Source organism: Camellia sinensis, chromosome 6 (assembly GCF_055761805.1).
Source record: "Camellia sinensis isolate YWXY chromosome 6, ASM5576180v1, whole genome shotgun sequence".
In the NCBI taxonomy this organism is placed as follows: Eukaryota; Viridiplantae; Streptophyta; class Magnoliopsida; order Ericales; family Theaceae; genus Camellia; species Camellia sinensis.
The window spans coordinates 57,387,406-57,402,835 of NC_138966.1; the positions used below are offsets into that span (position 1 = coordinate 57,387,406).

Genomic DNA, 15,430 nt, shown 5'->3' on the forward strand with positions numbered 1-15,430 from the left:
TGAGCAATGTATACTAGGCGCGCAACCTAAACATGTAAGTAAACATGGCATGCAACAACATGCGATGATGGACTTAAACTAACATGGATAGCTCGCAAGCATGCCAAAATCGGTGGCCATTAGATGAAAATGAGACTCTCGAAACGCGTGCACGCATGCACGCAAACCGAGGACCAAACCTAAGGCATAGTATGAAACTCTAGCAAGGCATGGCGAGGCATGAAATATGGCATACAAGCATGTAATTTCAGCACTGAAATGTGAAATAAAACAGCCCCGAAAGATGGCAAAATAGCACCCGATGCATGAAATGAAACCGAAATGCAAAACTAGGCCCATGCATTGGCCTATAGCTATATAAAACATGCATTATTCGATTATGACATGTGAAGAAAGATTCTAGGAAGCCCCAAAACAAGCATTTTTTCAGTTTTAAACAAGGCCAAACAGCAAACACACATAGGGAAAAACTAGCATGCAAAAATGGCCCTAAATGTGAGATAAAGAAGCAACTCACAGCTGCTGACCCCAAACAGATTAGGGCCCTTCAACAATGTTGAAGAGGGACCCAAAATATGACCTTTTACAGTATACAACAAACCACAAAAACCAACAGGGGTATGGCTAAGCTCTCATGCAAGAAATGGGCCAAAAGAGGGTCAAAGAAGCAAGTGGTGGTTGCTGGCCTCAAACACAAAGGGGCCCTTCAACAATGTTGAAGAGGGGCCCAAATATAGCACTTTACAGTGGATGGATGGACCCAAAACAGTATGCATGCAAGCCTAAGATATTACACAAAATAAGGCCCAAAAGAGAGATATAACACAAAGTGTATGAAGGATGCCTCAAACCATAAAAGACCCTTAATGAAACATGAATATCGGGTCAAAATAAGGCCATTTTTAGTTCGGACCACAGCCCAAAAACAGAAGCAAAAGAGGCTAACAAATCATGCAAAAATATGGCCAAAAGAGAGATATAATGGCAAGTAGCAAATGGAAGCCTCAAACAGCAATGAGCCCTTCAACAATGTTGAAGAAGGGCTTAAAATAAGCAACTTTTCAGTTCATGACAGAGCTCAAAACAGTTTATACATAAGCCAAAAATACTACACAAGATAATGGCATACAAGAGGGATAATGAAGTAAGTGCAACAAGGAGGCCTCAAACAGTGAGAGGCCCTTGAACAAACATGAAAAATAGCTCAAAATAATCCTAGTTCCAGTTAGGGTCGGAGCCCAAATATGCAAGCATGTATGGCTTAGAAAGGATACAAAAATAAGCTTAAAAGAGAGGAAATGTTGCTCACCCTTGAAGACCAAACTTTAGCAGCCTTTTGGCTTGAGAAAATGTGCCTCCAAAGCTCTGAGAAGGCCCTCCAAGCTGTTGGAATGGAGTGGTGGTGTGGTGCTATAGGGTGTAGTGCAAATGGAGCAAGGATTTTTGGGTTTGGAGGCTTGGATGAGATAGATATATGGAGGATTGTATGTAATGCTCCAGCATGTTTTCTAACCTGGTATAAGGAAGAGGAGAGCTTCCTTTTATAGAGCCAAGAGACTAAAGCTTCTCTTAGAAGCTTCAAACCAAGAGTAAATGCATGGAGGATCCAGTCTGTGCCCTCCAGCTGGCACAGCTGGCATCCACTCAACCTGTAGAATACTCCGGAAGGTTGTCGGCCAGCAAAAATGGTCGGTCGGCTATTTTAAATGGCCGGTCGGCACAATAAATTGCCAGTCGGATAAATATATTGCCGATAGATGCTGCCAAGGTCAAAAAATATCCGGTGGGTGTCCAAATTGAAGCCCCGGAAGTTAGCTTTCCAATGGCGCAAACCTTGCATTAAAATTCCTCCTATGCAAAACGTTATGCCCTTTTTGGTGAAGCTGCGCAGATTCGATCCAACCAGGATGATGCCCAACTTCAACTGATCATATCTCCCCCACCTGGACTTGGCTTTAAGAGATTCTTGAGTGAAAAATGAAGCCCCGGAAGTGAGCTTTCCGACGGTGGTGGCCCCATAGCTAAAATCCAAGTATGCAGATTAATAAGCCCGATTCAACGAGGACTGCTTGACTCCCTTCTACCCAGATTCATGCCTGTCTTCTCCTCCAACTTGGTTTCTTCTCTCTTCCCCTCCTTTCTTCAACTTCAAACCCCTAAACAAGGTGTTTTGAAAGATTTTTCAAAGATTTCATCTCTCTTTCATTCATTCCCACTTCGTCCCTGCTCGGTTTACCGAAAAGCGCGACGTTTGACAAAATGCGAGCCTTGGAACATCGCAGAAACTTTATTTCAAAAAAGTTTTGAAAGAGAGGGTTTTAAGGTCTAAAAACCATCCAAAATAGCTTTGGTCCAAAACGGGGTGTGAATTTGAGACTTGTCTCTCTCCTTGCCGAAGAAACTGGATCTTTGCCCTGCACACCTTTTATCACCAAGTAAACCATCAGTAACGCCCAAGTCTTATGGGCTGTCAAAAATGGGGTGTCTACACATCCGTACAGTGATTCGAGGGCTGTTTTGCATTTTCGCCCCCTTAACGCCCTTTTTCGGTTAAGTTTAAGTCGTTTTCGGCTCTAACTCCTAACCTACACCTGCTAATGACATTTTGTCTCTTGTCACAGGTCTTATTTGACATGAGGAAACTGGTTGTGACGTTCGTACGGTGGTTCAGGGGTGTTTTGCATTTTCGCCCCCTTAACGCCATTTTTCAGTTAAGTTTAAGCTATTTCCAACTCTAACTCCCAACCTACACGTGCTAATGACATTTCGTCTATTGTCACAGGCCCTATTTGAAGTGAGAAAACTGGTTGTGATGTTCGTTTGGTGATTCGAGGGCTATTTTGTATTTTCGCTCCCTTAACGCCCTTTTTCAGTTAAGTTTAAGTCGTTTTCAGCTCTAACTCTCAACCTACAAGTGCTAATGACATTCCGTCTGTTATCACAAGTCCTATTTGACGTAAGGAAACTGGTTGTGACGTCCATGCGGTGGTTCGGTGGCTATTTGGCATTTTCCCCTCCTCTAAAACCTTAATTTATTGTAGTGTTGGTTGAGAGGTTAATCAAGAATTGGCATTTACATGACAAAAATATGAGAGCAATACTACATTCACTAAAATTTTTACTAAAACACATTTGATGTTTCAAGAATGTCTAAGAAACTTCATTCTCCTCAAATTCTGCATCATCAACTCTAGTCTCAAGACTCAAGACACTTAATACAACCTTGTTTCCATCAATCACAAACTGCTTCAGCTGGTTACTAAGGACACCTTCAACGATTTTGCAGTCATAGGCAGCAGCAACCTTCCGAATTGCTTCTGTTACATCTTTATTCTGCCATAAAGAAAGAGATTCAGCGATACAGAGATAAACTAATAGCCTTTGGCTATCTTCTTCATGAATATAAATCATAACTCAGGTGAAGTATACAATTCAATTTCATCATTTGTAAAATTCAAAAGCATATCTAATACAGTTAGTATGTGACCCAATATAACCAAATAAGGCAACTTGGTGAAAAAAAAGAGTAATTGCCATACCCACTGAAGTGACTAGGCTAAATCCTGAAGGTCTAGAACAACTCTACATAAGTTTTTTCTGTTGATTAAAAAGATTTTGCCTCCAGGAATTGTAAGCATTAGCAATAAATCAGCCCACAACATCCCAAGTATGGCATAGTACAATATAGGCAACATGGAAAAGAGGGAATCAACAACAGATTGATCACCTCGGCAAAGTTGTCTTCTTCATAGATTGTGTACGCAGTTATATTACTATTCTATCGATAGTTTATTTGATCTCAAAATATTCTATAAAATTTGTGTCTTGTGACAACATACGAGGAGAATGCTAAGTACACCCAATATAGATCATGTATCAGAGTAACTATGACAAAAGCTTCATCTGGATGTTAATCCATAGCTTATTCAGAATATTCCTCATTTAGGGGAAGGTAGAAGGATTTATGAGCTGGCATAACAAGTCACACCAAGGCACAACCACATAAACAATAAAATGCTTTCATATATTTTTTTCCAAACCATCTACAAAACAATCAGGCATCTTTTTTTTTTTTTTTATTGCAAGGTTGTAGATATTGTTGGCCAAAAAAATTAAGGCAAATGTCTATGATACAAAAAGAAAAACAGAAGCCACTACTCACTCTAAGAATTCAACAATTACAACTCAAAATGGTATCATATGATTCATATTAGGTTAAGACAAAATTAAAATGCAAGCCTAATATATTTTTACCTTTCTTCCCGACCTTACTAGCCTCAAGGCAACCTCTGCTGTAGTATTTGCTGCGGCAATAACATCAGCTTGGCTACCAGTCACTGGTCCTCCCTGAAGGACATGGGTGTGTGCTACAACAGCAATGAAACCATCTATGTGACACCCAATGTCACTGCATCCAAACATAAAAGTAAATCATTATTCACAAACAGTAACATTAGCTCCTCTCATGGTATATAGATAGATGGTGCTCAAATAAAACTTACATCTTCACCATATCAAGTGGAGAGAAATGACAAAGAGTGTTGTTCACAGAAACACAAGTGGGGAATGCAACCCCTCTTTCAATCTTCTTTTTGACATTCTTGTACATATTCCTAGATTGACTGTATATCACACATATTTGCAACTATTTAGAATCAAAAGAACCTTAAAATTTAAAATGTAAACTCAAACCCATGTATATACACAATCATATATATACATATATATCTATATATATATATATATATAGAGAGAGAGAGAGAGATAACTTACTGTTTGATAAATGAATCGCCTTTCTCACAAATATCAACAATCTTAGCCTTTGGTTTGTATTCTGGCAGTACTAGTTGCAAAGCCTCTATATATTTTCAATTTGTTCCATAAATTTGTAGAATTGGGTCATCAAAAACCAATGCATACATGCATAATCAAACACAACATTTAATGAATACCCACCCAAAACCACATTTCAATTCCCAATTTTTTTTTTTTTTTTGTTTCTCCTTCGTCCTTGAACAAAAGGCGTTACTTTTAAGCTACGTATATAGAAACACAGAATCATAGATACATACACATACATACATACAAATATATATATATATATATATATAGAAAGAGAATAACTGTTAATGATCTCAGCAACGCTCTTGTATTTGGTGACAACTTTAGGAGAGGAGAGATCCAACTCCTTCTCTTCTCTTTCATTGTCCGACATCGATGCGAACTTAACAAACACCTAAGACTTCGATGATTAAAAATAATTATAATTTAAAAAAAAAACCCAGAAAAACTAGCTCAAATCATACCCAAAATTGAAAATGATAGACAAATTGAATAGGGAAAAACAAAAATTACCCACAACAGAAATTGCAAGGTATGGATTGTATATATATATATATATAGAGAGAGAGAGAGAGAGAGATCCAGATCGACAGAGAGGGAGAGGACTGAAAGCGACAGAGAGAGAGAGGGACAAGAACCTGTGATTTGCAGCAGTGGAGGTAGCGACGTGCAGTGGTGGCGATGTGGTGATCGTCACTGAGCGTACGTCTGGTTTGGTGTACTGATCAAAGGGAGAGCAAGAGAGAGAGAACCGTGTGAATAGATTTGGGCAAAAATTTAGGCGCCAAATATCAAATGTTTCCCTGTAAAATTTTGAACACATCTGCTGACTAAATTTTGATCGTTGAAAGATAAAAAAAAAAAAATTTAATCGGTGACAAATAATTTTTTGTCGCTAAAAGTAAGTTTTTGGCAACTAAAACTTTAGTCGCCAAAGAGAAAAAATAATTTTTTTATTTTCCATTCGGCGACTAAATATTTTAGTAGCCAAAAATAATATACGGCGACTAAATAATTTTTTGTCGTTGAAAGTAAGTTTTTGGCGACTAAAACTTTAGTCGCCAAAGAGAAAAAATATTTTTTTTTATTTTTTATTCGGCGACTAAATATTTTAGTAGCCAAAAGTCAATATACAGCGACTAAATAATTTTTTGTCACTGAAAGTAAGTTTTTGGTGACTAAAACTTTAGTCGTCAAAGAGAAAAAATATTTTTTTTATTTTTCATTCGGCGCCTAAATATTTTAGTAGCCAAAAGTCAATATATGGTGACTAATTTTTTTTTTGTCGGTGAAAGTAAGTTTTTGGCGGTTAAAACTTTAGTCGCTAATGAGAAAAAATAATTTTTTTATTTCTCATTCGGTGACTAAATATTTTAGTAGCAAAAAGTCAATATACAGCGACTAAGCTTTTTTTTTTGTCCCCAATTGTGGTGTTTTTAGCGACTAAATTTTTTTTTAGTCGCCAATAGTAAATATACCCCTACTAAAAAAATTTAGTAGCTAAATATTGTACTTTTGCTGACTAAAAAAAAATTTAGCAACTAAATTTTTTTTAGTCGCCAAAGATGCATTTTGCTGTAGTGCATGGTGGGCAAGACAATCTAAGGCCTGAATGAGTCCACATCATGTAGTAAGAAGATAAATAAATGGAACGGTGTTGTTTTGGAAAAAACGACCTCCTTTTGCCTATTGTTAATGGATGAATGTTTGGTTTGAGTTTTCTGGATTAAATTTTTTGAAAATTGAGTGTCATGACCCAAACCCGCCCCTATGGGTTTTGCATCGCAACCGGCCTGTAATCTGAGATTACCGAAGGCCAGCTTAACAGTAATGACAGTAATACAGAGTAAAGGGGCTGGCAGAAGCCAAACAGTAAATGAGAGGTGTCCAATGAGCTGCGAAAACCTGAATGTAAAAAGACTTTATGCACAAGCCACATTGATAAACAAAACATATATACATACATCATATATATACATGACATCCGGGTTAGGGACCAAGTTCCTTCAACATAACTGTACAGTCACGGGTCTTAATATTCATTACATAACGGAGACAGAAAGGGTGATCCTGAACACCCCAAAACAGCCTTAGCTTGAACGAACTCAGAACCTTGAAGTGAGGCACGATGGTTGGCTTGATAAAACGAGAGCTTAACTTGACGCTCCTAGCTTCGATCTGGTGCCTGGACACCTACATATAAATATAAATAGTGAGCTAGTGCCTAGTGAATAACATATGCGTAAAGGGGTTAAAAAGGAATGCCCTTTCATTAAGTAAAACAGTCATTTGCATCAGTAAATTAGTTATTCAATCAGTGGCTCATATTTCATGCCATATCAGTCATTTAGAATTCATAACAGTCATACGTGGTACGTCCAATAGCAAAACAGTATAGTAGGTCTTAATCGACCAAACAGTCAGTTGACGACCATCATAAAAGTAAACAGTAGTAGTTCCAAACATGGGAACTGACAGAGATCTCTGTAACAGTAGCAGTAACAGTACAGTAACAGTAAGTTGTTATGGATGCCACGAATATAGTTCACAAATAGGACAAACATTCATTCAGTAAGTAACGTCATTTCAGAAAGCGGTACAGTCAATCGCTCAGAAATAATTATAATTGAACGTATCTTTACAACATTGTTACTCACAAAGCACTGGGCTAAAGACAGGCTTGCCAGCGTCCTCGGGTGCCAACCCTACACAGTTGCAGAACGAACACACACTAAGTTACACACTTGGGATTAATAACTTAGCCCCTTAACTTGACTCGGTGTGGTTCTATAACATTATCCTTATTAAGATGCCTTAAACATGGCCTAGGAATGCCTAAGATGGGATGATGATGCAAAAAATGTACTTTAAAATACTTTTCAAAATTTGCTGAAACAGGGGTCCACACTCGAGCATGGCTTTATACGCTCGAGCGGACAAGCAGGCAATGAAGCTCCGCTCGAGCGTGACTCCCTTCGCTCGAGCGTGACTCCCTTCGCTCGAGCGGGCTGTAAACTCATGAAAAGTACTGGGCGCATGATATTCATGCTCGATGGACGCTCGACCTCCACTCGATTGTGAGACTCACACCCTCACTCGAGCGTGAATTCTCTCGCTCGAGCGGACTGCAAAACACATGAACTTCTGGGCATATGCATTTCACGCTCGAGCGTGGCTTTCTACGCTCGAGTAGAAGTGCATGTACTCAGAGTTTACGCTCGAGCGTGAAGTTCTTCACTCGAGCGCGGATCCAAAATCTAGAATTTCCAGATTGATCCTCAAGCACAAAACTCAACTTCTAAAGCTTCAAATTCGATTTTTTTGGGCTAATTTTCAACAAAACACTTAGAAACCCATAATACGATATGTTTCAAAGATCAATTTATGAAATCAAGCCCAAAGGTAAGCCAATTGAACACCAATTTCAAAGAATCTTGAAGAACAATACAAGAACACAACATGCATGAGTTCCTATGAATTTCAATGTTCTAAAACATGATCAAATGCAAGATTGAACTTTAAAACATGGTGAATTCTTGAACTACAACTAAAATATGAACTTGCATATAAGAATTTTGATGAAAACAACCTCAAAACTCCATGATATGGACATGCATGCATGAATGGACTCTTAATTTAACACATTAAGCTAATTCTTGACTCAAATTACTAATTTACCATGAACCATGCAAGAAACAACTCAAATTCAAGTTCAAGAGGGTGAGTCTCCTACCTTAGGTCTTGAATTCCAAGTATGCTAGCTCAATTTTACAAATCTTCTTCAATTCTACTAATTTCCAAGCCAATCCTCTAAAAGAATTCAAAGCTCTCCTACTCTCCCTCTCTTGCTCACGGTTTGATCTAGAGAAAGTGATGAAGAATGATGCCAACATACATGAATCAAGACTAAATAAATGGCCTAGCATTAGTCCACTCAATGGCAATTTGGTAGTCAATGCAAACTAATGTAATTTAACATTATTTAATCTAATTTAATCATTCCAAATCAAATTTGAATTAAACTTACCATAAAATCACATAAACCCTAATTAGCATATAACACTAATCAATTTCGGAATCGGTCGCCGATAAGGCCTTCAATTCGCAATACGAAAAAAAAACACGAACATATCATTCAATAATCAAACAGATAGAAATGCATTTAAAGCAACACACTCATGCAAACAAATTAGGATTTTATTCTAATCAATTACTTAACATGCTCAGTCACAGTTTAACACTAATCAGAGGTGAGGGTTGTCACATTGATTTTTTTGATTTTCGTGTTTTTTTGTTTTTAGTGAATATTTTTAAAATTTTAAACATTTTTTTTTACTTTTTTAGATGCACCTTACTTACATGTATATAAAAAGTAAAAAATTTGTGAAAAAATATTTTAAAAAATTAATAACTACATAGAAATTAAAAAATGTACTGAATTCTTGTATTTTTTTTTATATTTTTGGTATTTAGTGAATTTTTAAATTTTTTTACTTTTTAGGTATATTTATGTTAGGTGTGTCTAAAAAGTAAAAAAAAATTGCTTAAAACATTAAAAAAATTTAGTAAAAACAAAAAACACGAAAAATAAAAAAATAGAATTTTTTGAAAAGTAATTTTGAAAAAATCCTTGTATTTTAATTCTGTTTGGCTCAACTATCCACTCATCTCTCTCCTTACTCCTCTTCTCTTAATCATTCCTTCACTCTCTCTTAGCGGCGACAAGATCCCATGGAGGCGAGGAGAACCCAGTAGCAGCGGCGCCAGTGAAGGGAGGAACTCCACCCCCATAAAATTCGATTTTCTCTCTCTACATCAGGTTACAATTTCTTGCTGAAATATTCAAACTACCAATTTTTTATTATTATTATTGATTTTGGGGTTATTTTTATTGATTTAGCATTTTAAAATTTAAATGTCAAACTAGAAAATAAATGTAAATTAATAAATGTTGATGAATGTGTGTGTACAATTTTTAACTTGTTCTAATTTTTTTTTCTTTCACAGGTTAATAATCTAAACCTTGGTCAGAACTCCACGTACATCTTCAAATTCAAAACATCTTAGAGACAAATGAAAGATTGTTGTTAATGACTTAACTCTTGATGATATGAACTTTTGGTCATGTTTGTTTGGGCGGACTGGATTAGTATTTCCATGACTAATAGTCCTAGGACTACGAATCCATTGGATTATGTATCCTATCTTAACTAATAGTCAAGTTTAAAATAATTAGTCCGTACTTTAATTGTTTAACCAAACATCGGATTAATAATTTTATTGGACTATTAGTCCAATCCCAAGTTCATGTCCACCCAAGCAAACATTTAAACTTTGTTGTTGGTGAACCTTGGTTTTTGAGCTTTGTATAATCGATGTTGAAGCTGTGAATCTTCTTCTTTCTTTCTTTATTTATTTATTTTTTTTTTTTGTGAAGTTGGATTGTGATAATTCATTTAGGCAAAGATGGAGTGAATGAACAATTAGAGAAGAGGAGTGAGGAGAGAGATGAGTGGGCTGATGAGCCAAATAGAAATTAAAAATAAAAAATTATTCAGGTTTTAATTTTTTGAAAATATTTTTCAAAAAAATTTATTTTTTTTTTGTTTTCTGTATTTTTATTTTTATTTTTACTAATTTGTTTTTAATATTTTAAACAATTTTTTTAATTTTTAAACACACCTAAGATAAATACACTTAATATAATTTTTGTGATTTTTTTTTTAAAAAAAATTCACTAAATACCAAAAGTACAAAAAAAAAATGAAATTTCAATAAATTTTTCATATTTTTATGTATTTATTTATTTTAAAAGTATTTTTTCACAAATATTTTATTTTAAAATATATCTAAGTAAGATGCATATAAAAAAGTAAAAAAAAAAACTAATTTTAAAAATATTCACTAAAAATAAAAAAAATATAAAAAATAAAAAATTTAATTTTCAAAAAATTTAATTCAAAAAACTGAAACAAATATACATTTTTTTTTCATTCGTTAACAGTACTGTGTTAAGCAAGGCGGGTCCATTTATCCAAAACGACACCATTCCATTTATTTATCTTCTTAATGATGTGGACTTATTCAGGCCTTAGATTGTCTAGCCCACCACGTGTCGCAATCGCCTTTATATTGCTGGACAGAGCCGGATAAGAGGAGGCTGGAGAGGAGGCTGATCACTGGATCAGTGGACACAACGTGATGGAGAGAAGAAATCAACCGCATTACCTTTGGCAATGTCCACATCGCTCAACCACACCACTTGCCTTCAAAACACCCTTAATATCCCCCATTATTATCCAAACACTAACATACACATATGTACGTAACGAGAGAGAGAGAGAGAGAGAGAGAGAGAGAGAGAGAGAGAGAGAGAGAGAGAGAGAGAGAGAGAGAGAGAGAGAGAGAGAGAGAGAGAGAGTACTTGGATGAGATGTAGTAAGTGCCTGGGGAGTTGGGAGGACGGTTGGTGATGACGATAGTGGATGAGCTCCTTGCCATTGTCGGAATCGAGTAATGGAACTCTGGCACCGTTGCCGACTCTCTGAGTGAAGGGTTTTGCTATTCTCCATGTGTCTCTGACGGAAGCAACGGTCGCCCGTTATTGAGGGAGAAAAGGGATTTGGTTATCTTCATGTGCCTTTTGTTTACTTTATTTCTTGTAATTTTTGAGTAAATTACAAATATACCGTGAGATTTATTTAAATTATAAATTATTTTTTGTAGTTTTAAAAATTATATTATATCTCTTAAGATTTCTAATTTTATGACAAATAGACATTTTTATTAATAAATCATTAAGTTAATTAATAATTTTTAATGATGTTAAAATTTTATTTCAATTAATAATTCAGATAATTTTATTATTATAAAGGAGAGCAGTTAAAAATTTCATTGTTTCAATTAATTTTGTTAATTAAAAATTTTTGACAATGAGGTATTTATAATTTTTCAAACCACAGGGGCAACTTGTATTTTAATCAAATCTCAAGGGGTGTATGTGTAATTTACCCTTAATTTTAGTAGGTAGCGTTTGGTAGCGTTTATATTTTTTGTTTATATTTATAGAAATTTTATAAATTAATTTTTGTTTGTTTATTTTTAGAAAAACATAAATTACAAACGCGTTTGATTTGAACAAAATATTTGAAAAATTTTAAAAACATAAACTAAAAAATATGTTTGTTCAGGTCTAAAATATTTATGTTTATTTTTTATTATTTATGACACTGGGATCATACACAATATAATTGAAAAAAAAATTAATTAACAAAAAATTAATTGGACAAAAAATTAATTCAAAAAAAATATTTGAAAAAAAATTAATTGAAAAAGAAATTATTTGAAAAAACAAATTAAAAAAAATTATTTGAAAAAAAATTTGTTTGTCAAATTTTTAAATTTTTATTTAAAAATCAACATAAACTCATTTTTTGAATTTACGTTTTTTTCTTAAATTTATAAACTTAGACAATAATTTATAAGCCTAAAAAGTTATTAAATAAGTTTTATGATAATTTTTAAAATTTTTATTAATATAAATTGAAAACTGAAATCGAAATAATTACTGAAAGATCTTAGGCCCCGTTTGTTTTCAGAGATAGAATGGAAGGGATTCATAGTGAGGCGATTAATAGTGAGGGGATTAATAGTGAGGGGATTGTTAGTGAGGGGATTGATAATGAGGGGATTAATAGTGAGGGGATTGATAGTGAGGGGGTTAATAGTGAGGAATTGTTAAATTATTTTTATATAAAATAATAAAACAAATAAAAATATATAAAAAATTAAACATTATATTTAAAAAAAAATTTCCAATATATAAAAAATAAAAAAATAAAAAAATTCTAATCCCCTCACTATTTTTCTAATACCGTCTCTACCTCCTCCTTACCAATCCCCCTTCCAAGGGGACTACTAATACCAAGGGACTAATAATCCCCTCCCCATCTCTCAAAATAAACAGCCCATTAATAATACAATGGGATTAGTAATCCCAATCTCTTCTCTATAATTCCAAACAAACGGCGCCTTATGTGTTTGGTGTTTATTTGGAAGTTTTTTTAATTTTTTGGTGCTAATTTTTTATTTTGGCGCCTTTCGTATTTCCGGTCAAATATTTCACGGTCAATAATTACTTGTCGTCTAAAGTGAAATATGTACAAAGACTTGCACATATTTACCGTGTAAATTTGACGTATTAACAATATGACCACCCCATGTCAGAAAAAGTGTTGTTATTTATGGCAAACAAAGCAAGTTATAAAAAAAGTTATCAATATTTCATTTACAACAATGCTAGAGGGTCATAATTTTTGTGGCAACAATGGCTTAAAACTGTTAAAACGACGTCGTTTTTGGTGCAAAACATGCTAAAACGACGTCGTTTTGACAATTTTAAGTCATTGTGACCACAAAAATTGTGACTCTTAAACATTTTCCTTTCATTTAACGACATATTGTTTATGACATTTGTAAAACTGAAATGCACATGCCATTTATTATTTATGACACAAAAAGAAGGAAAAAAAAGAAAAAGAAAAAAAGAAATCGTAAAAGTAAAAACTTACGATTTTTCTTTATTTTATGCCATTAATATGATACCGTTAAAAAATAGTTTTCTTTTAGTGAAGAAGATTTTAAAGGATAAAAAATAATAAAAGGCTACCATTATAGAATTACTATGAAAAGAACCATCGGTATTGATTTGCCTCCCATAGAAATGTTATTATAGGAATAGGAGGTAGAGGAAAAACGTGAGGACATTGAAGGTAATGGAAAGTTTTTTGAATTAAATCTTTGTTATTTTCATAATTATTGATTCTATTATGGTAGTAATAAGTGATGTAATTCCATAAGCATTGTTCTATTGTTAGGAGGATTTATATGTTATTTTAATGGGTAAATTACACTTATACTTTTCAAATTTGGATTTAATACATACCACCTCCTTACCTTTAGAAAATTACACTAACTCCTCTGTCAATTAATTATTTAGACAGAATGAAGATATTGAATTTACGCACTTTCTCTTTTCTTGCCTTGCTTTACTTCCACTGTTTTGTTTTTTTCTCCTTTCCTTTGCTTTACTTTTTTCAATATAATTTCTTCTATTTTTCTTCTAACAGTTGTTGCCTTTTATATAAGTAAGAAGTTTGTGAAATAAGATTATTAACCATAGGGGTAGAAATGTAACTTCTAAAATGTCAAGGGGTGAGATGTAATTGGACAAAATCTCAGGGAGTGTCAGTATAATTTACCATATTTTAATTTAGCTAAATAAGATTTTAAACCAATTGTAAGATGATATGCCTATTTTGGAAATTATAAAATTCATGTAAATCGAGAGAGATTGATTTGTGACTTCAAGTCTCAAACATGGCACAACGTATTTAGTTATATTATATAATATACATATATGTATATATTCTTCTCGATATGAATAGCTAGAATACCAAATTATTACAATCTCTATTTACAATCCCTATTGCTAGAGAAATATTATATATATATATATATATATATTCATAAAACAAAAATGACAACAACCATCTAAGATATTGCTAGAAAAATTTTAGGATAGATTATGCAAATAGTCCCTATAGTTTACACAATATGTCAATTTGATCCTTATTGTTTTAATTTGCTCGTTTTTCCTCCTTAATTTAACGAATTGTATCATTTTAGTCAAATAAATAACGGTTGTTAAGTCTAGTAGACGGAAAGTCAAACAATGTATCAATTTGGTCATTGTAGTTTACACTATGTGTCAATTTAGTCTCTATCAAAATCGAGCAAATTAAAATAATAGAGGCCAAATTGATACATTGTGTAAAAAACTATAAGGGCCAAATTGACACATTATGTAGACTTTCCGTCATAGTTCTAAATATCGGCCGATACTTATCAAAAAATTAGAGTATCGATTTGGATATGGACTGGTATACCGGTAAGAATGAAATTCGCAGACGTAGCGTCCGATTCCCAGTACGTATCGGCTTGAATCCGATACATAAGCGATACAGTTCTGATACGCATTTGATACAAGTTACAGATTTGCATTTCACATTTCACAATCAAACTTCTTTGTGGCTTGGCTCTATAGATCTAATCTTTTTTCTTTAGACTGTGTGAAGTTCACTTCAACCTTCAACTTGTGGAGACAACAACCTATAAACAAAAGCTCTCAATTGGACCAAACCCAAATCCTCAATCAAACCTAAACCCATCTCCCAGTAACATCGATCTTGTAAAGTGTTGCAGAGAGAAGCATCAAATCGATCATTAATGCATGCTCGACTTTGCCCAAAACCGGCAAAGCCACCGCTTTCAAGCTTCTTCAAAGAAGGTTTGTTGTTATGCTCTATTTGTGGTTGTTGTTGTTCTGTTTCTAATTTTTTTTTTCCTGCTGTTTCGTAATCGGCTTCTTAAGCCATTGTTTTGCATCTTTTAGAGATAGAGAGAGATGGGGGAGAGAGAGAGACAGTAAGAGTGTTTGTGGTTCAAATTTTTTATTTTATTTAAAGAGGTTTAATCTGTCAGATTTTTTATTCTAGATTTTTTTATTATTTCAGATTTTTTTAAAGAG

The 15,430-nt window shown here is 34.0% G+C and overlaps 1 protein-coding gene across 1 annotated transcript; it reads right to left on the reverse strand.

Moving 5' to 3' along the window:
• Window positions 1-3,150: 3,150 nt before the first annotated feature.
• LOC114278322 (ERBB-3 BINDING PROTEIN 1-like) lies at window positions 3,151-5,285 on the reverse strand. The gene is made up of 5 exons (XM_028220346.2): window positions 5,125-5,285; window positions 4,774-4,858; window positions 4,503-4,622; window positions 4,255-4,408; window positions 3,151-3,333 (listed from the first exon to the last, which is right to left on the reverse strand). The coding sequence occupies exons 1-5, from the start codon at window positions 5,213-5,215 to the stop codon at window positions 3,151-3,153; spliced, it is 633 nt and encodes a 210-aa protein (XP_028076147.2). The 5' UTR covers window positions 5,216-5,285.
• Window positions 5,286-15,430: the final 10,145 nt, after the last annotated feature.